General features: G+C 41.2%; 2 protein-coding genes across 2 annotated transcripts; both read right to left on the reverse strand.

Annotated features, from left to right (window-relative positions):
• Nucleotides 1–965: 965 nt before the first annotated feature.
• Nucleotides 966–12,719, reverse strand: LOC115054704 (lissencephaly-1 homolog B). Its single transcript, XM_029520038.1, has 11 exons — nt 12,574–12,719; nt 7,406–7,693; nt 5,967–6,051; nt 5,770–5,844; nt 5,386–5,592; nt 3,960–4,128; nt 3,736–3,838; nt 3,321–3,549; nt 2,491–2,592; nt 2,253–2,409; nt 966–2,059 (listed from the first exon to the last, which is right to left on the reverse strand). The coding sequence occupies exons 2-11, from the start codon at nt 7,435–7,437 to the stop codon at nt 1,986–1,988; spliced, it is 1,233 nt and encodes a 410-aa protein (XP_029375898.1). The 5' UTR covers nt 7,438–7,693; nt 12,574–12,719; the 3' UTR covers nt 966–1,985.
• Nucleotides 12,720–14,214: 1,495 nt separating this feature from the next.
• Nucleotides 14,215–23,228, reverse strand: LOC115054498 (clustered mitochondria protein homolog). Its single transcript, XM_029519748.1, has 27 exons — nt 23,163–23,228; nt 22,704–22,864; nt 22,447–22,618; nt 22,120–22,260; nt 21,894–22,021; nt 21,639–21,793; nt 21,289–21,414; nt 21,030–21,177; nt 20,775–20,867; nt 20,458–20,676; nt 20,029–20,204; nt 19,639–19,950; nt 19,439–19,557; nt 19,053–19,154; nt 18,867–18,967; nt 18,608–18,760; nt 17,671–17,733; nt 17,341–17,588; nt 17,186–17,270; nt 16,569–16,722; nt 15,779–15,918; nt 15,526–15,606; nt 15,302–15,427; nt 14,859–14,980; nt 14,599–14,692; nt 14,370–14,504; nt 14,215–14,292 (listed from the first exon to the last, which is right to left on the reverse strand). Exons 1-27 carry the CDS (start codon nt 23,221–23,223, stop codon nt 14,215–14,217), a joined length of 3,693 nt encoding a protein of 1,230 aa, XP_029375608.1. The 5' UTR covers nt 23,224–23,228.
• Between the last annotated feature and the right edge of the window lie 4,509 nt (nt 23,229–27,737).

Below are 27,737 nucleotides of genomic sequence, written 5' to 3' on the forward strand. Positions count from 1 at the left end.
TTTCCTTTATGTCATCTTCATTTCACAGAAATATGCAGTCCAGACTGATGTTCGGCAGGAAGCTGCTTAAAGTGCCACCAGAGACAAATACTTATGCATAAATAATATTTGTTTTCCAGAGCAGCAGCTTTAGTTTTTTGTCTGGTGACCCATTTCCACACTCTTTCCTCTGACAACTCCAGATTTCAATATTTACACTTCGTTTTGCGGTCTTCATGTCTGAAAAAGATTTCACAGATTATTTGGAACATTCACATGCTGAAAGGCCCATGTGACGTGGATACCATACACATGGGGAAAAATTGGGTGACCTGAAAATTTGAATCCCAATTTAAAAAAAAAAAAAAAAAAGCTATTAGGAGAGAGGATTTAACATCAACCAAAGGAAAAATTTTTCAGTTTCAGGCTTACAAGTTTACATTTAAGGTGTTTCATTAGAGGCTATAAATCTGACTTTTATCCCGTTTTGGCAAATGTACTTTCATTTTGGCCACAAGATGGTGCCACCATGAGAAGGTTAAATGTCCCCTGTAGTACAAACAGGAAGCTGTGATACAGTATCTGACCTCACTATGAAACACGGCGACTCCTGTCTGATTCCCATGTTTCCGTCATGTCGCCTCCTTTCCTCAAAAAACAAAAAAACAAAACAAAACAAAACACAAATATCATTTATATTTACAGAATTTTATTTCATTATGTTGCAAACAATGACATCCAGATATATTGATACACAACTTTTACTGTGCGTGTATGTGCATTTGTGAGTGTATGTGTATGTGTGTGTAAAGAGAGCAGTGAGACCACAGAAAGCAGAATGAAAATCCCGTGAGGGAGCCCTCAATGGGTTAACAAGGCAGAGATAGCGAGCAAGAGGGCACTGGGCAATTCTCTTGGGCGACATACACACACAAACCTCAGAAAAGGTGAGCAGACTTTTTCCTCTGTAAAACACTTTTGCTATGCGGTGTGTGCCTGTGCTCTCAGCAGCTTAGGGATCATTAAGGTCCTGTGAGTGTCTACTAGAAAGCAAGTTTTTTTTTTTTTTTTAAAACAGATGAAGTAGTATGAATGAACACAGTGGGTGAGAAACTTTGCCTCCTCTCTCTCCTCTGACCATCAGAGCAGAGACAGTGGAGAGATTCTCCTGTCATAATATACAAACACACACACACTCACACCATGTATACACACATTTACACGTACAATCGCCCGCAGAACCTCATGTGATTCACCTAGAGAGCAGCATCCTGCTTTGCTTTTTTCCTTCAACTTACTACCATCTTTTCCTGGTCAGCTTCCACTCATCCTTTCTCTTATACACATTTTCCTCACATCTTCTCTATCACAAACTCCGCAGTGACAGATTACAACAATGGAGGCATGGAGTAAAATAAAATAAAACAAAAAACAAACAAAAAAACAAAAAAAAACAAAACTCTAAACCCCTTCCACATGGGGCGCCATTGGATTTCGTGCACTGTCAGTTAATTGGAATCCACCTGCGGCAGCACACAAGGATATTTACCCTTTGACCTGACGGGAAGTCATGACAACAGTATGCAAATTCGGCAAATTTAACAGTATACAATTTTTATGTCTGAGTCACCATGCAAGGAATACTTCTTATCTTTTCAGTGTGTTTATGTGTCAGAGATTGCGTGACATTTATTAAGCGTACCCTACATCCAGAATAATTTACATAAAAGGACAATAGTCATCTTAATAGGGCTGGACCGATGTAGGGGAGGAAGGAGGGAGGGAGGAGGAGCAGAAGGGAGCAGAGTGAGGGAACAGGGTGAAGGTAAAGCGCCATGGTCACCCATGGTTTGGAGTGCGAGAGAGGGGGCTGGGCTGCTTATCAGGACAGAGGGAAGGATGGGGAGCAGAGGCAGAGGGGGCTACGGTGGGGCATATTGGGACGTAAGGGCGGCGTTTGGAGTTGGGAGTTGGGAAGCAGGACAGGGAAAGAGATGGAGGCAGTCTCAGCGGCACTCCCAGACTTTGACTGTCTGATCGACACTGCCTGTCACCACGTAAGGAGCAGTCTTGTGGAAGTCTGCAAGAGGGGTAAACATCTGTTTAAAGATTTGTTCACCACAATACTGAAAGAAACTTTATCTGAAATATGTAGCATTAGCAATTCATTTTGTTCTTCTGTTATGTATTTTCAAAGCTTTAGCTCAGATTTATGTTGGACATTTGAAGAGAAGGAGGAAAAAACAAATCAATTTCATTAATAGCTGTCTCACCCAAAGAGGTCACAAAGTGTTCATGGGCACACAGGGTCTTCATGCAGCGTTTGTTCTTGTAGTCCCAGATCCTAATGGTTTTGTCATCAGCACAGCTCACTATGAATCTTCCTCCTGGGTGGAACAACACCCCACGTACCCAGTTGTCATGTCCCACCTGTAGAACCAAGACAGATTACACACCACTCCTCTCGTTCATAAGCAGTAACACGATGACTGCATGGTTTAGACTACTCACCAGAGTCATAAGGCAGATGCCAGTGCTTACATCCCACATCTTAATGGTTTTATCTCTAGATCCAGAGAGAAGGAAGGGGCCAGGCTTTCCACTCTTCTTGCTCTGTAAAGGAAAGAATACAGGAAGGAATACAGAGGAAAACTTAAGAAACATCAATTGGCTTCATGAATATGAACTTAAATGAACACGCAACGGTGCTATGTGGTATGTGGGCTGGTCAAATGAATTCCTTCATTTTACACTGAGCATCAACAGCAGGTCAGTCTATTAAAAAAAGTCCAAAAAGTTGTGACCAATCTTAGGACCTCTTCCTTAGTCTGAGCTGTACTCATTTGGTGCTAATTAGAGAATGTTAGCATGTACACTTAGCAGCTTACAGACTAACATTATAACTGCAGAATCAGCATGTTTGCATTATTAAAAACATGCTTTAACCCTTTACTCACGGTAACCGAGCCCAACTTCACAGAACAGACCAGACTCTAAACACGTGTAAATGCCAGATTTTATACATCTCCCGATGTGAGGATTAAGATGTTTGATTGGTTCTTCTCACGGCTATAACTTTGTAATGTTCAGTCACTGCCATTTCATCACAACAAAACAAATGTGATGTCAAAAACTGTCTGCTTACAGACCTTGACTGCTTTGGTAATGAAATCAGCTATCCATTAGGTTTCTCACTTTTTTTATAAAAGCTTCATGACCTCTCTGAAATATTGGCAGTCGATAGTTTAACAATGGCAGAAACAACTGTTGGAAACCTTGTTGCAGGACAAAACATGCATCTGCTGTACTTAAATTTTCATCTCTCTAGTAGCTGTATTTACCTCTGAGCCTGTGGCCTCCAGGATGGTGGGGTGAGCACTGTCAGGGGCCCAGGCGATACATTCTACCACATGTTCATGCTCCCGCAACTCAGCTTTGCACTCCTTCGATGCGACCACCCATACGCGCACTGTCTGGTCATTAGAGCAGCTGGCGATCAATGAGCCATCCTGGTTGGGGCGCACCATCCTCACCCACTCCCTGTGGCCTGTGAACGTCTTCACACAGTACCTGTGGATGGAAATATTCATGAGATAGCAGATTGTAGACCAAGGCTATGATAATAGGAACAGAATTAAGACCATGGAAAGATAGAATGATTTGAACCTATAACGTGAAAACAAGTCAGAAACCAAAACTAAATGTAACAGCAGGCTTGTGGTGGTAAAAGCTGAAACAAGGCTCCCCCTCACTTACCCAGTGGCCACCTCCCACATCTTGATGGTCTTGTCTCGGGAGGCAGACACTATGTGGTCACCATTTGGCATGATGGCTACAGACGACACGTTGTGATCATGGCCTGGATGACACAGTTGATAGTTTACTTGTGGATGCAGTCTGAGTTTATGTTCATTATAAGGTCACAGTGTCAAAAACATTTAAATGTTATTAAAATAGATATCTCAATTAGCATATCTTACCATGCATTGTTCGGATGCATTCAAACCCTTGGAAGTCCCAGAGTTTGATGCTCATGTCAGCTGAACATGAGGCCAGCAATTTTCCTGTCTGGTCGAAGGAAATGTCTTGCACAGAGTCTGTGTGGCCCTTCAGGGTTCGCTCAAAGTCACCTGCCTCATAATCCCACACCTGAAATTACAGAGGCAGCCAGTTAGTGTGGCACGCAGCATCGCCCTCTTCAAACCATCAGAGATACTTCTATACCTTACCTAAAGGTCACATTATAAAAATGTCACACGACCCAACAGTAAAAACTATGACACTGACATAATTGATTTTTGACAGATTAAGGATGATGCACAGGTTACACAGAGTAATTTAACATTTAACTAAGATGTGACTGTGCAGTTTGAGATGTAGGTTGAAAGGTTTAAACACTTCATTAAAAAGATAAGCAGGGATATGACACTACTTTTCTAATTTCTTAAGACAAATTTCAAAAAGACAAAAATGCTTTTGATTTGTTTTAATTTTTTTAATTAAAAAATTTTACTTTGATTAGTTATCATTGAAAAGTACCATTCAAATAAAATCATATTATAATGAAGAAAGTGTTGAAATGTAGTACAGATTTGCATGTTTCCCAAAGGACTGTGCTCTGGGAGTGTTGCCTCTGACAACAAGTGCATCAGCCCATCTTCACACAGATGAGCAGTGACAAAGCAGAAAAAAGAAACAGAGTGAGGGAGGAACCAGGAGTGGGGGTAAGGGAGCGAGGAGGAAATGTGGGGGGGTGGGATGGGCATGGTGAAGCATAGGCAGTGAGGATAAAAAGGGAGAGCGGCTTCAGATCTGCAGTACAGCTTTGATCTACAGGGTCAGAGCTGCAGCAGTAATGTTGTGGTGAGATGCAACACTCACTGACTGCGTTCAACCATCACCAAGCTTTAAAATCTCTGCTAGAGACGCATTTTCTAGGCAGCGCTCACAGACACCCTATAGATATAAGAAAAGAATACTTGACACTTCCAAAGAGAATAGTCAGGGCCTCACGATGCACAAATTAAAGTGCAATGTGCCCTGAGAACTGTGATAATGCTGTTATTCACCGTTTTCTTCCCCAAAACTGTGCATTTGTACATTTGCCTAATTATATTTGTCATTTATATTGCTGGTACACAAAATGAAAATATAATATCATACAATGTAATATAGAAGCCCTACAACAAAGCCCCTGGTTTACTCTTTTGGCTACAATGGTGTTGACAGTATTGCTACAGACTGAATGCGCTTCAATATGTTTTTTTCTTTCTCTAATATAAAAGTGCTTCATTTGTCTCAACAGAAATGTCTGTGACAAGTTCTAAAAAGCTGTATCTGATAAATCAAGCTGTAACTACTTAACTGGCAGCACAGCGTGTAAACACTGTTTGCAAGCATACGCACCTTGATGGTAGCATCCTCTGAGGCTGTGACCATGACAGAAAAGACAGGGTGGAATATAACACGCGTGACTGGAGCGCGATGCCCACTTAGGGCGTATCTCTCTGGGGGACGGGGAATCCACTCCTTGGGGTCTCTCTTCTGACCGACAGATCCTCCATGTGTCATCTCTTCCTTTGCCTCGTTCAACTTTGACTCCAACTCCATCACCTAGGGCAGGGAGGCACAAAAAAGAGCACAGATGTTAGAAAAATCATTAGCTTCATCTCCATAATATAGTGACTCTTAAACTGACTGCTACTGTGCATGCCCAAAGGGTTAGTTTTCCTTCCATGTGAATCAAACATCTATGGCCAATTTTAAATACAAGCACAAAACATTCCTTACCTTCTTCTGTAATCTGATGACTGATGTCCATTTCTTTTCCAAAAGCCCTGCATACTTTTTATCTACCTCTTCATTCTATAAGTAGAGAAAACACACTGAGCAAAGGATCCACATTCCTCTCAAAAGAAAATAAATAAAAAAAATGAAAGTTAGTTGGACATTTGCTTCCACATTTTTGTGTGCCTGCCGGTTCTTACCATATCTAACTCTGCTTCCTTCTTAAAGGTGGAATATGCCTCCTCATATCCATTGGAACGGAGATAGTCGGCTATAGCCCGGTTTCTGAGAAAGAGTAAAATAAAATAAATTTTTGTTCCAGTTGACTAGTCAACAGTTACAGATTTTGGTCTTGAAAATGGCACTACATAACTTCAATCTAATGTTTTATAGTCAATGCCAGGGAGATTTTAATTTGGTTACTTGAAAATGATGATAAATTAATTACACATCAACAAAGCTGAGCGATGACAAGTGAGGTTGTAATCTATTAATTATCGATTAACTCCACCTTACAGGAATTTCTGGTCCTTCTTAAAAGAAAGGAGACCACACCCTGTCTAACAGATGGAAGTACTGGGATTCATGTTCCACCATTGGCACTAAGTCAGATTTGCTGACATTTAAATCAGCAAATCTGACTTAGTGCCAAAAGAAATTACAATCCTACAGTGGAGAAAACAAAACGTTAGGGCCATATTAGTGTGAAACTGTTTAGTGCTGCTGCTTGGAAACCAGAGACAGGCCACGAGGAAAGAACACTGAGCATGAATGACACAAGGAGAGGACAACCACAAGCACATGGAAACAACCTGAAAGACGCCAACAGACACCCCCCCCCCCACACATGTACAGAGTTATATAAATGAGTGGAACAGCTGCTTTATGAGATGAAAGCTGAATATTTCATGAGTGACTGTACTAAATTTAGGTTTCAGCTTTGGGGCTACTCTGAACTGCTCAAAATTGTAATTCCCCCCCAAAAAAATATTATACATTTTGATATAAGCTAGTGGCTTGTGGCGCTCTACTGTTCAATCAATATAAACAGCCCAGATTTCTATGTCTTGACTATGAAGAGTTTAGATTGAGATGACAATATCTGCTGTCTTGTGCCTTGCTGTAAGTGAGGGCTACTAAACTGGGATGCATTACTGTATGGACAGCTCAAAAAGACATCACTGTACAGAGCAGCTCCTGTTAACCAACCATCTTTTTTTAAGTTCCTCCTCCTTCCCCATCCCCCTCATGTCTGCACTCCTGTCCTGTGGGTTATGAAATATTCACTAAGTAGTTATCAAGTGAACCACAGTGAAGCTAACATTGAAGCTCACATCTAGTCACATTTCCTGAATGATTACACATTTTTGTAAAGGAATGCACCTTCTCACAACATCATTTCCCTCCTCTAGTTGATGTAGCCCGGAAAGCTGATCATATTCTTTTGTTCTGTATCCAAAACATGAGATGCACATGAACTATTGTGCAAACTTTGAGGTTTTCCTTAGAAGCCGACATTTACATGCATTTTAATGCACCTCTAAATGGACTAAAATGTATTTATCTACATGTCTGTTCTTGTTTGTATGAGCTGGATAAGTGTAATCCACACCCGTATATTTACAATCTAGGCACTCACAATTCATCTCTTTGTCTCTGTGACAGCACCATGGTGGCTGCTGCTCTCTCCCTCTTGGGGAGGTGAGGTTGAGGCGATGTGCTGAGGGAGTCTGGCTGGAAAGTGCGTGGTTGGGAGGAGTCAGATCCCTCAGCGATGGTTTTCCTTCAGAGACTCAGTGGTGGCGAAAAGAGTGCCACGCAGAGGGAGGTGAAGTAGAGATCAGAGTGTCAATCAGCTGTTGGTACAAGGCTCCACAAGTATTCACAATGTCCTCAATCTCAGTCACTGATTAAATGCACCCATCACCTGATGAAGAGAGAAGCAAAAGAGAAATTAGTTTTGAGAAACACAAGAAAAGCTAAAAAAGCTCAGCACAAACAATAGATAATCTTAAGAAAAATCTGTGCAACTGTCAAATATTCTACTAGATGAAGAAAAAGAAATACAAGAAATTTACTTTTTTTTCCTGACAAAATAACATGGTTTAAGTAAACAATGCAGAGAGAAAAATATGAGATAGAGAACTTGGGATGAAGAATTATCCAGCAATTTTTCTTTAATCAGTTTTTGGGATAATGTTACCATCACTCTTTGTCAATTGTAGGAACGAAGAGATCAATAGCCCATGCTATAAAATCAAAATGCACCACTCAGTCATTGCAAAGCTAATAAGGAATGCTTTCCTGAGCTTCAACGTTGCTGACACCTGGGGCCCCAGCAACACTAAGCTGCTTAATGGCCAGACGAGGCAACGTGCAGTCTGTGCGTGTGTTTTTCAGTGACAGAGACTACAAGTCCTCCACACAGCTAACAGCTCAATGTAAAGAAGGGACTGGACGGTAGCTAACAGGATTAACCCAAGACCTTAAAACAGCCCTTAATGGCAATCAACCCTTGTCTGTACAATAACATTTCTTTCTGTTAGTAGTTGGTGTGTCTAAACATGAGAGAAACCCCTTTAAAAAAAATACATGAAATTGGAATTAGCACTCAGATTATTTTCTGCATAAATTACAGTGTTTCTTTTCAGTGGAAGCATAGCAGCAGCGGCAGTGGACAACAAAACATTTAGCCAGGGATGTGACTTCAGTGTCCTGGAAAGAATTTGCTCTTTCCTGCTTCCAAACATGATAAGTGCTCTGAGCTGACAGGACAGAGCAAGTGACTTTATCAGAGCAGCACTCTCAGCATGATTCAAAAATAACCATTTGACTAAACAGACAAACTTCGAATTTGTAGTTGTAGTGTAGTTGTAGTTATCTACAATGCTACTGTGTAAGAAAATGGCTAGGGATCAAGGTCCTGTGTACATGTCAGGTTTATCAAAAGGACATAATGCAGTGGGTGTTTCTTTATGACTTGTATGACTGTCTGAACTTTAAGTTAATTTCTCCTAATAATGAATGAATCCCCTTACATAAGATTCTACCCAAGGAAAAGTACAGCTAAAAGGTTTAGAATGACATATCATGTGTCTGCTGATGTGTTAACATTGCTTATACACACTAACAAACCCCCACTTATTTTGGCTTCAACATCTAGATAACAAATTTTTATTATTGCAGTACAAAGTTATAAACTTCCACTCCCTGTCAGTAGTTGATCTCTTGAAGACTAAAGCACTTGCTACTGCTTAAATTGACAGAAAACCATTGAAGTCAGTTATAAAGAAAAGAGATGGGCATCTGATTGGCTACTTTTTTGTTTAATTTTTGGCTGCAAGCTAGATATTTGTCAACTTTTTGACAGCCAAACAAAGCAAGAGATTTGAAGACAAAACTTGAACTGATAACTGATGTAAATGAACAATTGAGAACAGTGAGAACATTTTTAAAAAGCCTAGAATTTCTGCTTTAGTAAAACAGATTGACAGGTAACAGGCCCATTCTTAAAGAATCCCAAACCTAATTGGTATGAAGGAGCAATTACTCATTTTCCTAACAAGTGCTTCCTAAGAACACATCCTGAAAAGTATAGCTTGGCTTTAGTATATCCTCAACTAAAAACTTGATCACCACTATTTGTGAGATAGGGTGATGTAGCATGGCACATCTGACCGGTCTAACTTCATCAGTAAAGCAGAGGGTACAGTAATAGACAGTTTCCCTCACTGCAGTAATTGAATGTGTTATTCAATCTAAGTGCACAATGACAAAGCATTAGCCTGTATTCCAAGCTGTAGAACATCTATGTAAAATATAACATGTTTTTTTTTTCCAAATAGAAATAGGTATTCACTGATGTATTCACTTTTGTCCACATTGATTAAATGTCTTGTTCATGAAAAACCAAAGAGATCAAATTAAAGATTCAAGAACACTATGGATAGAAGGTAATATGAAGTTTGAGAAAATAACTTTAAAGAGGTTAAGCAAAGGAAGCTGAGATGTTAAGACTGATTCACCAGCTACCTCCTGAATTCACAGCATATATATTAAAAAGAGTGAGACAGAGACAGAGAGAGAAAGAGAGAGTGAGACCAAGTGAAAATTACTACATATGATTCGATTATTGATTTGAATATGCATATGGTCATATGATATGATTGTATTATGTTACTAAGAGACATGTCTTTGTTGAACAGACGGAGTCACCGGGCCTATCTTTTATTTCATGTGTCATTACACTTCATACTAATACATAGTATTCTTGATCAATTTATTTATTTGTGTTTTAGTGATGCAGGTTTAAATCACGTTACCTTGCTGCTGCAGCAATAAAATTCCATAATATGGGCAGGCAAAAGACATGAGCTAAAAAAATGATCCTATCACAATGTGAGTCTGGTTACATGCATCCAGGTGGAGCACCATAGCTTCCATTTACCTGCTGGTGAAGGAGTCGTCATTCAGAGATGCAGCAGCCCACATCTCCCTACATACAGCCACAATTTACACAATATCCTGCTCACTCAAGAACTACAATGTTCCTCAACCGAAACATCTTATTTCAAACTGTGAAATGTTAAGAGAAAAAAAGTTTATCTGAATCAGATCCAATTAGAATACAACAGACTATGATATCAACTATGCTTAATCTCTCTTTTTCAGAGCACTAAAAAATGTTCCTCTTCAGCGCAGAGCATATTCAATTAAAGAAGCCTCGTGTACAGCTGTAATGCGACAGACTCTTCTTCCATTGTACGGATGAACAAAAGTTATGTATTCCTCCAGTTTTAGAGGATGCTGCATTTATGCTAATTCATGATTTATACAATGTAAGTAGTGTCAGATCCTGACGGGCTGCCACGAAAGTACTATTCAGCCTCAAGTCAAAGCTGTCAAAATAAATAAAAATAACTTCCAAAAAGAAAAAAAGGAACACTGAATATTGCGGAAGAGTTCATCAATGTAAACAAAAGGCAATGAAACCAACCACAGGCATAAGCTCTGGCTGAATATCAAGCTTTCAGTCATCATACTCTGTGTCAAGCTGCTGAGCAATGCTCCTCCTTTTATGTGACCTTCAGGCCAGCAGGTCCCTGCTGGTACAAACTGACAAGGCAATGTTTGGTTACAAACTTCACAGCATGGCAAATCTGTTTTTGTTTTTTTCCCCCACCTGGAACTGCACAGTACTTTACCTTCGATTTCAAGCAATCATGCCTCTTCACAGCAGGTTTTATGAAGTGGTAAATAATTTACCACCCAGCAATAAAAAGTCAGCTCAAAAGTTGCTCAAATCTGATCTTAACTATAGTGACTGTTTTATCAACACCAACATTCAGGACATAAATGTAACAAGATGATGACATAATGCATCATTTACACACAACTTAGATTTTCACTTCAGGGAAAGGGGTTCATCTCATACAGAGGAGAAAAATAATACACTGCAATTCAGGCAGTAATATAATAAAATTGTAACTTTTACTGCGTTTTTAATAACATCCTATTGTATTTCCAAAATGCATAAGTAACCCATAATATAGTAGAGTTAAAATTTAAAACACATAAAACATCTTCCATCTCGGGTAGTTCGCAACCTTTTTCTTTCAGATACGGGCCTCAACATTTCATGCAATGCTACAGTGGCTGCTACTTTACGATTAACAAGCACTGGTGTTCACTGGTGAAATTCAGGCTAATGGGAGATTTCTTATCTATCAAATGAAATCCATCCGTTGGCCTTGTTCATCATCATCACTTCACGCTGATGCTTCTTTAGACTCCACCCTGATTGAGAATCCTTAAACCTCGGTAGATTACTGGAAAGGAGCCTGCATCATGCATATAACAAACCACATTTATCAAGGGATGCTTTGCTTTACAGTGCACAGGTTTGAGTTCAAAATCCGGCCCGGGTGACGTCGTTCTGAGCTTCGATGGCCACAAGGGCAAAGTTGCAGCAATGGCTCAGCAACGCCCTTTCCAGCTAATGTTAGCTTAGCACGATAGCATACGCGTTTACTGGAGCTGTCAGTTTGAGCAGAGTAAATTTATGCTACCACATACACAGCCACCGTACAAAAATCACGCCAATGGGCGTTGGTCTATGACACAGACAAGCACCAAAAACAACACAATCCAGGTTTTAAAACATATACCGAATACACAGAATAATGAAATGTGCCACCCAAGTTTGATAATTGAGCTATTAGCGGTTATTCGCCAATGCCAGACTGCACTGGTTAAAGATCATATTAAACCTTTCTCGCAGGATTAAATGTGTCCCACAACAGCCAAGCAAATCACAAAGTGCCATATGATTTATGCAGTTCTACCATGACAGCATTTGTGTCACAGACTGTAGAAAACATGGCAGAGAGCTCACAGCACCGTAGTTAGCCGGCTAACGTACCACGCTAGCTCGTCACCACAGAACTTCCATAAATAGCCGCAGCTAACGTTAGACAAACGTTAAGCTAGGTTTCACAACAAGTGTCCTCACACAACGAACACGTCGACCGAAAGGTGCAGAACCGGTTTGAAGACGACAGTCACATTCAGCACGGTTAAACGGTGCCACCGTCAGCTTACCTTGGCACTCAGTGTCAAGACCGAAGCTCATATTAATGCCAACTTTGCCATTTAGCTTAGCTTAGCTTAGCTTAGCTTTCGGCCTCTCCGCCATTTTGAGATCGGGACGGCAGAGCACAGACACTGCAGGCAAATCGTCGTCAAAAATAACAAGTCTTCCCAAGTGCCAAACAACAGAACGGACGGGCGTACAAACCACCGTCTTACCCTCCGATGAATGGCGATTCTCATATCCCTTCCACCGGTCGAAACCTGAGACAGGGAAGCCTGGTTCTGATGTGGGATAGTGACTTTTCACATCACCTGGCACGGCTCAGATTTGTCTCCTCTTTGGTACCACCGCATTCGCCCGGCCCCGGCTAACGGTCGCAATTGGATATCGGCGGCGCGCACGTACAGGAGAGCGGAGGCGCGCATCGTGCACCTCTTGCAATCTTATTAAAGGAAAAACGCACTGTAATAATAATAATAATAATAATAATAATAATAATAAAAACATAAAAATATAGATATAAACAAGATATATATATATATAATTTTTTTTAACACGTACAGTTTGAATTCGACCATTTTTAAAATAATCAACTTTATTATTGAGCTCAACAGACAAGTCATGCAGCAGCTCTACAGATGGTGGTCTCTCAGGAAAACTATAACACCTCTAACAATCTGACACAAACTGGTCATTTCAAAATAACAGTTTTGAGCCACACATTAAAATACTGTTATTTTGGGAAATATGTAGTGTTAAATTTGCTAACGTCACAGTTAACTCTATTGAAGACCTTCAGAAAACATCATAAGAATACCATTTCTAATTGTAATACCTTGAATTCCAGTTGAAAATGCCATTTACTAATGGCCACTGATCGCCATTTCTCAAAACAGCAAAAACAACATGTAAGAGGTTTATTGTTGTTTTTTCCTACAGCCACCAGGATATTAATGCCAACAATATGTATATTGAAATATAATGATTTGCTGCTGCTCATCCTAAGAATTCATGAGATGATTGCAGATGTAGACAATTTATCTGTCATGCTCTGGAAAGTGTTCATGGCACAAGCCTGAAGCCCAGTGGCCCCACAAGAGATTGCAAGAACACAGCACATCATTTGAAAACTCATGAAATTTGGACTTTTAGTACACAGATTTTATATATATATATATATATATATTATTTTTATTTAAATTTTTTACATAAATTTATCAGTCTAATCCATAATTGTATTAAGAGTGGGGGGTTTATGCATTTCTTTAGAATATATTCATAGATATTTGCTGTACATATTCACCATCGAAAGCCAAGCCACCAGAGTTTATTTATTTCAACAAGTGCTGGATCCTGGCTGTATAAGATGAGGCTCTCTTCACCATTAAGTTCTTTCCAGAATCAGCAGAACAAACTGCCCCCACCTGTCTGTTCCTTGGACATACTGTTGTTATTGTCAAAAGCAGTCAAACCAACTTATTAAAATCAGCAATGTGCTTTTGTTTGCAAATGTTGCTTGTTATCATTTTCAGAAGTGTTGTGGCATACACAGATGTTTGATGCTAACTGTCCATAAGTTCACTGCAGCTCTCCTTTGCATTCAGTTTTGTGGTTTTTTTGCTTTAATAACTGATTTTCCAGCTGTTCCACTTGCAGCTTCTCTTTTCCTTTCATCTCAATCCTCAGGTCTGCAACTTCTTTTGCACTACAGAGAAAAGCACAATGCCAAATAATGTAAATGTGAGGGTATCATCAGGTACATCAACCCCTTATCACAATAATCATCTTGTGAGATAACCATGACAATCTTCACCGTACAAGTTATTATTGATGGTATTACTGTCATCTTTTAATGTTCACCTGAGGGGAATGAGAATGATTCCACATGTCAGGTTGAGCTGCTGAAGGATTGCAGGAAGGCTTGGTGTGGAAAACTAGGTAGAAACACAGAGACGATAGTATCGCGCAACCAGAAGTGTTTAGTGCAGTGAACTAAACAAACTGTACAAACCTTTGGAGGTGGAATGCAGGCACTAGGTGCGTTACTGTAGATATGGTTGATCGCTTTCTGAAGGACCACGGCCTGCTGAGTGAGACTCCTCAGATATTCTGAACTTTCCTTCGTACTGTCATGGTTCTCACCAACCTTCACATGGTATAAAATGAGGTCTGTCAGTCAGAATTATTAGCAGTTTAGTATAAATCCAGCAAAGACACTATTCCAGCATTTTATAGCACACCTGGCTCTTATATATAGAATAAGCCTCTTTCTCATGCTGCAGAGCTGTTCGAAACTCTCCCTTCGTCTCATATACAGTGGCGAGGAGATGATGACTGTACCAAAGATACACATGAAGAGGGAGATAAGCAATATAAACGAAATCAAAACGGGGAACAACCCTTTCTGTCATTGTAAAGTGATGTTATCTGTACATTTGTCTTCCGTCTTCTTCTGAATATAGGAATGTAACGGACCATGACAGTAAACTTATATAATTACCTGTGTGCATGCCTCAGGGAAGTAGCACCGCAGTAGTTGGAGGTTAAATTTAAGGCATTATGTAGAAACTTCAGGGAAAGCTCGTACTCCGTCAGTCCATGAAGCACCAGACCCAGCATACTCTAATGAAGTGGAGCACATCAGAGACGTTATTTGATCTTCTCACAACTCAAACGACTGAGTTGTAATTATATGTTCTGACACAAATATAAGTGCTTGCATGTGAAATGAACTTTTCCCATTTCCAATGAGCTGCTCCAAGTTGCGTATTTACATTTTCAAGTCTTGATATTTCTTTGTTTTCTTATTTTCAGTAGTTTTGTTCAACATTGAATCTTGATGCAACAATAAAGTTTTGAATAAGATTTTTGTACTTTCAAGGGGTATGTGAAAAACAAAGTAGGGAGAAAGAATCAAGATATCACAGATGAACTCCCACTTACATCCAGCAGGGCGATATGTGGATGGTCTTCTCCACTCACAAGCAGGGTGAGGTAGCGAGCACGATACAGCAGCTGTAGGGAGGTCAACTGTTGGCCTCCAGCGAAGCAGTACAGTGCCAGGTATGTCTGAAACACAGGGCAGAGGTGACATGTAACATCAATAGAGTTAGGTAAAATCTCTGTTAAAGAAAAACTACCTCTCTGCAGGCCGTTATTAAACTCACATAGTCTTGTATTGTCTGCGGATGATCTACACCTTCGATTCTCTCATAGCTCCTGGCAGCCTTTTCCTGGTGGCTGAAAGCCTACGAAACACAGACACACGAGGAAGGCATTTATTAATGAAAGCAAACAGAATGTAATATTACTCTGTTTTTGTTAAAATGTCAAAGACCATATGATAAAACCTGCTACGATCAGGTTTCACATGTCTGAAGAGATACGAGATCATGGTATGGAACTGTACAACGTACTTACATCAGCATATTCTCCCAAGATGTAGCTGAGACGACCCAGGAGACGCAGGCACATGCACACATCCTCATGCAGGACTCCACATACACTGCTGAACAGAGTCAGGGCCTGGCTAATCAATTCAAAGCCATCTTTGAGAAGTCCTGGGAACAAACATAAGACACTAGTGATTAAAACCAAATGCATACATTTATGACATCTGCTGTTTACATAAGGTATACTGAATCCAGATGGGGATTTTACCGCTCAGCAAGTCTGAATCTGTGCAATCAGTACTGCATGGGTGCGACATATACTGTATCATTCAAAGGTTGGATCTTTCATACATTTGTATTTGCAGAACCCAGTGATGATTGCAATTTGCCATCTCAAAGGATATCCTCACTGCATGCACATTAAAACAGTTATTGCTCCGGGAAAGAGAACAAAATCTACAGTTCTGTGCAAAAAAATGATTATGGAATTCCCCTGAAGCAAATATAAACAGTCTAAATTAATCAAGACAAATGGGATTTCATGTTTTTTCTGTATTTTGGTGAGACAAGAATTTTGTAGGTATAATATTATTAATCACTGGAAATTACATGACTGATTTTTTAACTTAAAGTTTGGCCCCTCTGAGCTCAACAATCAACTTTTATATGATATAGTCTTGTAAAAGTGTCATATATATATATATATATATGTTATTTTTACAAGACTATATCAGGTGAAATATACTGAATGGAGTTACTTCTAACACTGAGCTAAGGTCACCATATTATTCGATATGTAGACACATATTGTTTCTCACCCTGCTGAACTGCTGTATGTGCACGTTGCACAAGCCGTGTTGCATCTGTTGCTGTAGGTCTGAGATGATTAACAACAGGGAACATGTTGACGACATCTTCCTCATTAAAGACTGGCCTGTGTCGAGACTCAAACACATAATCTCTCAACTGGACCTGAGCACAGAGAAAAGGAGGAAGCGGCACAGGGGGAACACCTGCCTTTTCATTTCAATTGTTTCGGGCCTATTGGTCCAAAGATCCTGTCATCAGGTGCAAAAGTGAGGAAACGGGTTTTTATGATGATGATAAAGCCTGTATGTAACCACGAATGGCTGGATGCAGCGCTGACTAGAAAAAGCACTACATAGAGAGTGAATGCAGTTTATTTACTGTTTGCTTTTTCTCCTTCTAGTACTTATTGGTCACTTTCTTAAAGCCAAGAAAACATCCTGTCTGTTAGACCTAAGTTGAGTAAACAGAACCAATACCAACATGCTCCGATGTAGTTTCCTAATGACGAATGACACTAAAGATGCGTTTTAGGTTTCAGTGTTCTTAGTCCAGCTTTAAGGCAGTCAGAAGACTTCATCTAATAGATGTAAATGTAAAAAGAGGAGCAGCATTCTAAATATCTGACCTGGATGCCTGTCTTGATGGCCATCTCTCTCAGTAAGGAGATCTTCTGAAGCCCGTGCTTTTCTATTATTGCATCTATACTCTCACTGAAAAGAGAGAGAATGAAAATGTCAAGTCTAGTTGCAGATATCCAACCGAACACACTTATACACACACCTGTCAATTGTGTAGTGGTAATACTCTCCAGCCTCAGTCCTGATCCTGCCCCACAGCTCAGCAGGGCTTAGTCTAGCCCACAAACTATCTGTCACCATGGAGACCCGGCTCCCATGACTCCGCCGACGTCGGCTCCTGCGACGGGACAGCAGCTCGTCTGAGCAGGAGTCGGGGATAAAGGAGGTGGAAGCCAGGAGGCAGTTTAGGAAGTGACTGACAGCAGCAGAGAAGGCAGCAGGTTCCACATCCTGGGAGAAAACAAGACATATGTTAGAGTGTCAAACGCTGTATGTGAATATTTCATGTGTGTACATTATTTTCCCATGTCACCTGTAGATAGGTCCTGAATACATGTTTTGCACTTCTGATGAGGACTTCACTTACAGAAATTCTCTGTGGGGGGGGACATGTGATCAATTATTTAAACATAAAGAACAAAGTACAACAAGGAATTTGAACATAACACAGAACTACATATCATGAATCTTGCATTTGGCTTGTATGTCTGTGAAATCTCCTGGGCAATTAATGTAATGAATGGATGTCCTGTATCTGGTTTAACCATTAATGTATGTGTACTGTATTTTTTTTTAATGAAATAATTTATTGTTTTGATTATGATGCAGTTACATTTTTAAATAATTATTCTCTCTCTTGGTAATGACCATCTTTTGTCTCTTATCTCTCTTTCAGTGGGTTTCTTATGATGTGAGTGAAAAAGACCAAAATTCATTAACATCCAACAGAGTAGGCCTCACTGGATTACTGTGAAACATTCAATTATTTCAGGCTTTGAAAAGATAATCCTAGTTCATTCCATTACGCTTGCATGATTTTCAAGGCACATCTGCTATACATCAGCAGAATGATTAATTATGCAGATGCACAGATACCAGATCACAAAGCCCACTGAAGAATTTAAATGAGCGGGTTAATTTTTTTAATTAATTAATTCGATTTTTTTCACAGATATACCCACATTATCACAGGTGGCTGTGTGAGCAGGTGTTTGATAGGTGTATAATAGAGAATCCCTGCAGTTCAACACATGTCCAACACATCACTCTGCAGTTTCCCTGATTAGTGCCAACCCGTTACTACTACTATATATGACAAATAAAAACACTGCATCTCAAAATAATGCAAGTCAAGTAGCAGAGCTCTTCAATCACCAACTTAATCAATGTATAAATAAACTGAACCAAGATGTGGCGAGCTCTGTTGACTTCCCATACATGTGATATAGTTAATAATTGTTAATAATTACTTCAATGTGGCTGAGTCTCCTTCTGTCCTCGACTGTGTGCAGCTCCCTCAGCAGGCTGCCCAGGTATCGTACATTAACACCGTGCTGATGCAGCACAGAGGTCAGAGTGGCCCCGTCCATCGGCACTGTTGTGTTGTCGAGACAGTCTCTCATCTATCACACACACGCACGCATCATTACCATCACCGTCAACATTAAACATTTAAAACCAACTTCATGTACATGACAACATGGACATTAATGCTATATCAAGACTCACCACAGCTGGAATCTGATTCGTCAGCAGAAAAGCGGCTGCATCCCATAATAACTTTCTTTGCCTCTGAACCTCCTCAACAGCCTCAGATGAGAAACGGACAGCTACAGCAATGACGCACAGTTTCATCTCAGTCTGACTGTTTTGTCATCTTTACATTCATGTAAACTCACAGTGTGTTTTCTATACCTGGAGAGCAAACATCAGGATTGAAACGGATGTCAAAACAACACTCGCTCACTGATCCAACAGCCTTACAAGCTTTCATGAGTAGCTCTCTTCTCTGAAATGCTGTGAAAGTAAAATATGAATTTAATATTTATTTACATGGCAAAACATCATACTCAACCAACACTGATCACTGTGCTTGTCCACATTACTTAATATCAATGTTGGCTTAAAGCAGAAAACTCTTCCTGTCCTTCCTGACAATTATCTTACCTTTATTATTATTATTATATTATATTATTATAGATTTAATATTGCAAAGTGAATGTAATGAAGAAGAAGTCCATGTGTTTTTCTTATCAGAAGCTTCATATATAATTTCCTTTCATTCAGCTGGTGTTAGTCACCCTTGTCAGCAGCTGTGGCTTCATCTCCAGGACTCTGCTGGAGGACCAGATCTTCACTCTGCTCCTGCTCTTCCAGTTGGCTGAGCTCCTGGGCCACCATTTTGACATAATGTTCATACCTACAACAGAAAACACACAGTTAGAGGAATGAAATACTTTGATCCACACTCATTTCATCCTGTAAGGCTCCTCTTCCTCACCTGTGCTGGACAAAGGCCTCTATCAGCTCCGGTCTCAAGCTGGCCAGGCTGTGACGATGCCGCCGTGGATAACCAAAGCTCTGACACTCCTTTGGGACCTCCTCACCAGACTCACCTGTCTCTGAGAACTGGAAGTTAAGGTCAGGGGGGAAAGTGCGAAGAAGATCCAGGATGTAAGGTCGTCCGTCATTACCCAGGATGCCCTTGGTCTCGATGCCAGAGCAAAGCTCCACTGGGACGTTGTTGTGGTCAAGCACCTGGTGACGCTGGATTCTCAGTGGTTTAGTGGTTTTATTCAGGAGCTCCAGAAACCTGCAGACAGTTTCAGCTTACACTTCATCTAAATTCCTAAAATATAAGAAGCCATTGCTTTGTTGGCTCTTTTGTTACCTGGGGTGTGTAAAAACTGTTTCTCCGTAATCATTTGAGCCATAGACAATGCTCTGTTCCTGATTTTTCTCCAGTATCCCAGGAACAATTGTTTGGGCGATGACACGAATACCACGATAGTCGATCACAGCTGTCCCAAGTGTGTGAAGACCCTCTATGTCGACAGATGCATATGCCTGCAGTAGAGCAGATTCATTATTTTAATTTCAACAGCAATAATCTCAAAAAAAGCAATCAAAAAAATCATGACAGATCAGATCTATTCAAAATCAGAGAAGATGCCTTTTAATGCATAAGGATGATTATTATCTTAATGAAAGGCTGTTGCATATTGTTTCCCCTTTCAATTAAAAAACTACAACTAAATGTTAATGTTCTCCCTCACTTGGCTTGATAAGCAGGACGATTAAATTGTTGTGAGATCTCTACCTGTGCTCCTCTTAAATCACAGATGGCAGCAGCGTGAGCAGCAGTGTTGCCCCCCAGCGGACGGTAGTGCTCTGATATGTCGAAGCCCAAGCTGAAGAACAGGTTGTTCCAGATGAACATCTGCATATGAGGAGCCTCGCCTGGATTCAATGGCATGACGTTGCCGTCGATAACAGCCACAGCACCTTGTGTTGCAGCAGCAACAAAGTCACTGTTGGTCTGGATGGAAGAATGTAATCTCACTGTCACGATCTGCTTCTTTGAATGTTGATTCGGAAAACTGAAAAAAATCAAATAAAATAAAATCTGTGTCTCACTTTAAATATGCTTCTCTCTCTGTGCAGACGCTCCTGAAGGGAGTTTCTGGGGAGTTCCCTGCATCCCTGAAGCTCCTCATTCCAGTCCCGACTCTGCGGTCACAACACACAGCCTAAATATCAGCATCACATTCAGCGCCACCTGAGATGTTTTTGTGTTCACGCACACACATACAGACTGCAATATTTTACTGCAATGTCTCATTTATCTGTATTTAATAATTGTGCTTGTTTTCCCTAATCTGTGCCTGCCACCTGCCCAGCTGTCTGCTTGTCCTGGCCCATGTGACTGCTGTTGGTTTCCTCTGCTCTGACACAGTCGAGGGTGTGGTCTCCATGGGGGGCCGCCCAGGTGAACACCTGAAAAGGGGCTGCAAACCGCTCATACGGGTGCTGCTGGACTCTGGTTAAGAGACACAGAGAGAGCATCTTTTTCCCAAAGGCAATGTCTGTTTTACTGGGATGACAGTATTATTGGATGGAAATTATCAGTCACTTGAACGAGTCTTCTCACCTCTTCTTCTGAAGAACACTGAAGTTTTTCCTGAAAGTGGGACTGACTTGACTCAGAAGGTCAACTAGAGAATGGCAAAGGATTTTAGGAGCTGCAGGTTTAGGGTTGAAGTTAAAGGCAGTCGACCTGGAACAGTCAGACCATACAACATTATTACATCCTTGAATTTCTAAACAAATTTCCATTCAACAACCTCTTATCAATGCCGCTTGTTCTTATTAAGTCACGAGGTTGCTGCTGTTGGCGTCTATGGAAACCAGTTGTAGAGATATTTCCGCGGTTGACCAACTGACACGCCCCGAGTCATGGCAGTAGCTTAGGTAAAAATTCACAGATTAACAAAAACTCACTGATTGAGGTAGAAACCGCGTGTAGAAGATGTAATGTTGAGTTCTCTGTCTTCCATAGTCAGGACGTTGAGGTACATTAGGTCCCCGTGCATCTTCCGGTTTCCTGGAGGAGGGTTCCAGCTGCTCATGGTCAGAACCCGCAGGCACTGTAAGGGCTGTAATGACACCTTCATAAAATTCCTCTGTTGCTTTGCTTAATCGCAGTAGTGTTTATTAAATTTGACATATTTGTGTGTACAGAAGCTAACACCTCACCTTCCAGTCATCTCTGACAGGCTGCAGCGGGGTGAGGGGTCGGTCCTTACATCCAGGTAGGACGTAATCCGGAGGGCTGCAGTCAACAGATTCCTTTTCAGAGGCTCGTTTCTTCACACTTTCACAATCTGATGGGATGAATAAGAAGGTGGAAGGTGTGAATGAGCATTGACACACATGCTGAGGAAAAAGCCCATTGTCAGGAGGTGCGAGAAGATAATATTACCCTTGTCACCTCTGGTGTAAAAGGTCAGGTAAGATAGTGAGCTGCCGTTGACCCCATTATATGCATCTGTGGGGTCGAGGCTCCTCAGAAGATCACATACATGTCTGAGATGAAGACGTGCATCACGAACTGAATATGAATCTGCAACAAGTCAGGAGAGAAATGTTTCATTCAGTTTCACAAAACTGCACTATGAGTTTGAGGTATTTTATGTTGCTGTAGTGCAGTTTCATGTAAGAAGGTACGATATAAATAGGATTCATAACAAAAAAGTTTTGCTTTACTAAGTGAACTAGACATTTAATTATCATAAAAAGAAGACGTTACCCTCCACCAGCTTGATCAGCGCTCCATCCTGGATGCCCGAGATGGAGCGTAGCTCAGTGAGGCGGTCGAGGGTGGTGCCCCCCAGCTGAAGAGAGAAACATGTGCGATGGCAGGTGATCTCATGATCCATCAGCACCTGGTGCAGCTCGGCCACCAACATCTGGCCTGACACCTGACAAGACCAGAGGGTTGGATTCAGACGTGAAGATTCAGTGAAGTACCTTTAAGAAAGTAATGACAGTATAGTACAACAGAACCTGGAGCTCAAAACTTTCCACTCCTGGAGGTTGAATTTTGACAATAAATCCTATTTCTTGCATATCGACTATGTCCCGAATGCTCAGCTGTTCCAATTTGTCTGGATCAGACTGTTCCACGTCACCATCCTTTGGGATTTCTTCAGTTTGACTCCAAAGTGCTGTCGAAAATAGTGACAAAATAAGGTTAGAACATAAAGTGAAATCTCCCCAAAAACAATTTTTCTGTTTTACTGCAGGATAACCAGACTCAACCAGAATCAAATGCTGAGGAGAAAATGGAAACTGAAAACAAATAAACAAATCCCTCAAAAAATGTTTATCATGAAATACCAAATCAACTATTGTTTCCATTTTCCATGCTTAATTGTTTTGCTTTTTCCTTTTTGCATTTGGTACTTAAGATTTTCAGTTTGCCACAGCAGACAACGCAAACAGCAGCCAAATAAATTTGCCCACCTTTGCCATGTGGTGCTGCCAGAAACAGCCTGTCAACCAAAAACAAGGTCATCTGCTTCATCTCAGGTCCGTCCTTCTCCTCCACCTGTGGCGCCCACAACTCCACATCTGAATCAGGCCGAGGACTGATCTTACTGTTGGCTTCCTCTCTCTTTGGCGGGTGCAAGTTTTCTTGGGACTGAGTTATTTTTGTTTGTGTGTGGATAATGTTATGGTCCTGTTCCGTCTGCTCGTCATCCTCATTCCTCTGTTGTTTCGGGACGTCATGACTTTTGTCAGGGCCAAAGTTATCCACGCTATCAGCGTTGTTATGTTCATTCAGCATCACTGAAGTTCTTTCTGACTGAACGTTTCCCGTTTTGTTTAAGTCCTCCTGCTCGGTCCAGACTATGTCCACATTTTCCTGATGAGCAGAGGTCCTCTCCTCCCCGGTCAGACCTCTGCTTTGTTCTGTTTGAAATGTGCGCTCACAGAGGTGACTGTCTTTCTGACCGTATTTCTCTCTGAAGGCCAGGTTGCATTTCGTAGTGTTTCTTTCAACCTTTCCTGACTCTGCAAGCTTGGCAAAAACATCTGTGTCAGACCAATTCCTGGAGCCCAGCATCCTTTTATCTTGTTTATCTGGTGGCAAAAGAGGGAGCATTTGTGAATGTTTCTCTTGTGATGTTTGTGTATCTGTGTGTAGCTCCAGGAACACGTCCACCTCCCTCAACATTTCATGTCCTCCCTTAATGTCCACATCTGTCTTTACGGTGGCGACAGTGTGTGTTAATGTGTTCATTTCTACCTCACTGTTGCAGACAAGCGTGTCTGTTTGTGTCTGAACTTCAGTCTGTGACTCTGTCTGAGTCTGCACCCCCATGCCAATCTGTGTCTCCACCTCAGTTTGTGTCTCCACTTCGGAAAATCCCCTGCTCCTCCCCATGATGTGCTGTCCTTCATCTCCTGGCTCATCCAGCCTCCCTCCCTCACCTCGTCCCTCTTCCTCCTCAGACACCAACAGACACACCATAGGCTCCACCAGAGTCACGTCACCTCCCAGGTTGCTGCTTAGGATGATGTCAGGAAACAGGAAGTGCTCCGGTTCGAGGGCGGGGTTTGTCACACCGGTGGAGTTTGGTAACAAACCGCCCTCTGTGTCATCAGGCAGACATGGAGATTCACATTCGCTCTCGTCACTGGACAGCAGAGGGGATCTTTCTGCCTCCCCCCTGGCAGGTGTTTCCCGACACTTCAAGTAGTTTGACAGTGCTTGACAACATTGAACTATATTTCCCATGGTGCAGTGCAACTGTGCAGGTGACCTAGGGGAGAGAGGACAACAGTGTTTACCATGGTTCTAGCTAATAAAAGAAATTTAAGGTAAACTTTGCTGATTTCAAGTTGTGCTTTATGTTTGTAGCTCCTGCTAACAGTGCCATTGCAAAAAAAGAACAGAAAGCTAAAAACTAACTTTGGTCTTTTTAGACAGAATGTAAACCAACTAACTTGAAACTTTCAGACAGGGATGGCAGTGAAAGTCTTAAATCACATGATCAATTTGAATTAAGCTGCTAAGTATAAAGTGCAAAGGGCTTTGTCACTGTCACATGTGTGTGTCTGTTTGTGTGGCATGTGTGAATACAAGCAGCTAAGAGCCTTAGACAACAGCTGATGACAGGAAGATTATGAGGTGTCCCTGCAGCAGTGTCACCTTACAGAGGAGAGAAGTGGAAAACCTTGGAGGCTGAATCTCATCAGATGAGCCCTCGGTTGGTTATGAATATGTGGAAAACCTGGAAAACAGATGAAAAACTACGTTTCATTTTTTACAAAAACACCTTTTTCAAGCTCATGAGGACACACAAGTTCTGCCAAAAACACGTGCAAAGATCTGAAACAAGAGACGAATAAAACAACATAAATTGGTGAAATCAGTCTGTGGGTCCTACCAGCCAGTGCAGAGAGAGGAACAGACTGCCAGTCTTTGTCATCTTGTCCAGTCTCCTCTGCTGAAAACAGTGAGCTGCAAGAGGCTGCCCTGTCCTTGCTGCGAAACCACGTTACACAAACTGCGTGTCAGTGCATGTGTATGTGTGTCTGCCCTTCATGGCTGCAGAGGAGCTGTGAAAGAGCCCGTAGGCCCTCGATTCACACACATGCACGTTCACACACTTTAGTACCCATCCAAGTCCAGAAGAGGGCAACCTCTCTGCCATTCATGATGCAACTTCCTGTGTACACATCAATCCATGCACTCTCTATCAACCTTGAATGTGAGCATGTGCAGCAGCAGGAGGGGTTTGATCCCGCTTCATATTTCTGAAAAAATGACCCAATACGTGACACAACCCACTGGGCACCGAGCGCAGAGTCCTGCAAAACAACACGCCGCACACTTTTATCAGGCATCAGCTGCAACACAGCTCTTTGGTTGCCATGGCAGTGCTGCAGAGGCACATTAACATTCGAGGCACGGTCTCCAAGACAACTGTGGGAACATTCTAGAAGGGGACGCTTCCTAGGAAACGGGTGATGGGTGTATGACTCCATGGCAACCACATGTGAGTCATGTTGTAGTTTTGAATCAAAAAGATGTTTGTCTATTGTAACTGTTAATAAACATGTCAATAAATGAATCAGGGTCAATAGACAGACTTGAAATATGCAACCATTAAGTCATTGTCATTTTTTTTCCTCCACTGAGAATTTTATTTCATTGATTCAGTTGAAATTCATTTGTGTCTTTTTATTTTTTGAGAAAGGAATTTGCCTCCACAGAAATCAGTGTCATTCATCCCACCTCCCCAGATGAAGGACGTTCAGGTTGTGAGTCATCACAATCGGAGCTCTGCAGCCGCTCTCAGTTTTCATTATCTCTCCATCCACCGATAAAAGCCTAAAGCCTAAACTTGCAGGTGACTGTGTGGGGTATGTTGGGAAATATATTGTTTTTGATATTTCATGTACTATGATGCTGGTAGCATTAGAAAACAAATATTTTGACTATCTGGACTGATAGCTGGTATTGTACTTATGTTTACATTGCATGGTGAATGAACATGAATGAGACATTAAAATCTTAGTTTCTCTGACCCCGTTTTCCTCCCAGACAAGGTGAGGCTTAGGTAAGGTTGTACTGCCACCCAGAGTCAGGATTTGATATGAAACCGTATTACACACAGAGTTATGAAACTTACTGTGAGCTGCTTTAACTATGTTATTAATGTCTATTAACATTTCTAACTCCTCCTGTAGGCGGTGATCACTGGATGCTGCTGTATAAACCGATTAGGTTTTCAAAAGAGTTGATGACAAATACCATATATATTCCTAAATGCTTAATATAGCAGTCTAAACAGTTAAATGGCATAAATGTTGCTTCTAGGGGGAAATACTGACTGCTGACTGACAGGGTTATGCTACTGCAAAGGGCAGGATGTACGATGGCGTTCAGGATTTATAAATCTGCAACATATACGTTTTAATTTTAAAGTTTTAAAAGAATTTTGTGGTTTATAAAATGTTGAAAATCGTTAATAAAAAAAGTTAAAGTTAAATGGGACATTATCAAATATTGGTGACTCTTTATTACTGTCAACTGTATATATTGGGGATTTTGGACTATTTAGCAGACAATGGAATATGTGTGGTAATCTTGATCAACTAATTAATCAGGTAATCAAACAATCAATCGTTTGTGCTGCAAAGTAACTTAAGAAATTGTAAAAATGTCAGAATCAAGAGCACCATGACATTCACGCGCCCATAACACAGAACCTATTTTGTGTTCATAGTCGGTAAAGTCACGGGTACATAGCTGCTTCTCTTTCTGTCATGGCTCACGATCACAAGTCAAAATGTCTACCGTGAAAAAATAAGACTTGAAAACTTGAAAACAGACGACATGACAGTAGAAATCAGTTCTGCCAGAGGCACGTTGCATGAATTTAATAAAGTGCAAATCATACAAAATGTCCCTACGCCCTCTTGAGCGACTCTCTGAACGTGGAATGCGGCAGCTGCCACTTGGAACAATCTGGTTTAAGTGTTCATAGACTCAGAGGCAAGGCTACGAATTACAGGCAAAGCTGTGCTCGACAGTGTTAAAATGAAACGGCCTTGAAAACAGTCACACTATTCAGTCTTTCAGTCTTTTTGTTCGAAATTCCAAAGCAGCATATTGTTCCATCGGTGCGACACTTTCTGTTAATACGCTGACGTGAAGGATCCATCACACTCTTGTGAAACTAACTCTACATATCTAGCTCACGTCCTGAAATCTACAGATAATCACAAGGTTACATCTCTCTCATCTTAAGCTTTTTCTAGAGTAACTGCAGCAGATGTTGCTTGATGTTGGCTGAGACCTGCTGGAAGACGACTGCATCTTCTTCATCTTCATCACAGAGCGGTTTCACCCTCCCCTGCTCCCATGTCCACCCTTCTGTGCCCACTGCTGTCCTCTATATCTTCCCACTCGTCCTCCACCCCTTCTCCTTCCTGTGTTCTGATTGGCTGGTTCAAGCGAAGAAGGCGGTATCTAAATGGCACCAGGAAGAGGGCGGGGTCAGGCATTGAGTGAGGCCTCCGCGG

Source organism: Echeneis naucrates, chromosome 14, assembly GCF_900963305.1.
Source record: "Echeneis naucrates chromosome 14, fEcheNa1.1, whole genome shotgun sequence".
Lineage (NCBI taxonomy): Eukaryota > Metazoa > Chordata > Actinopteri > Carangiformes > Echeneidae > Echeneis > Echeneis naucrates.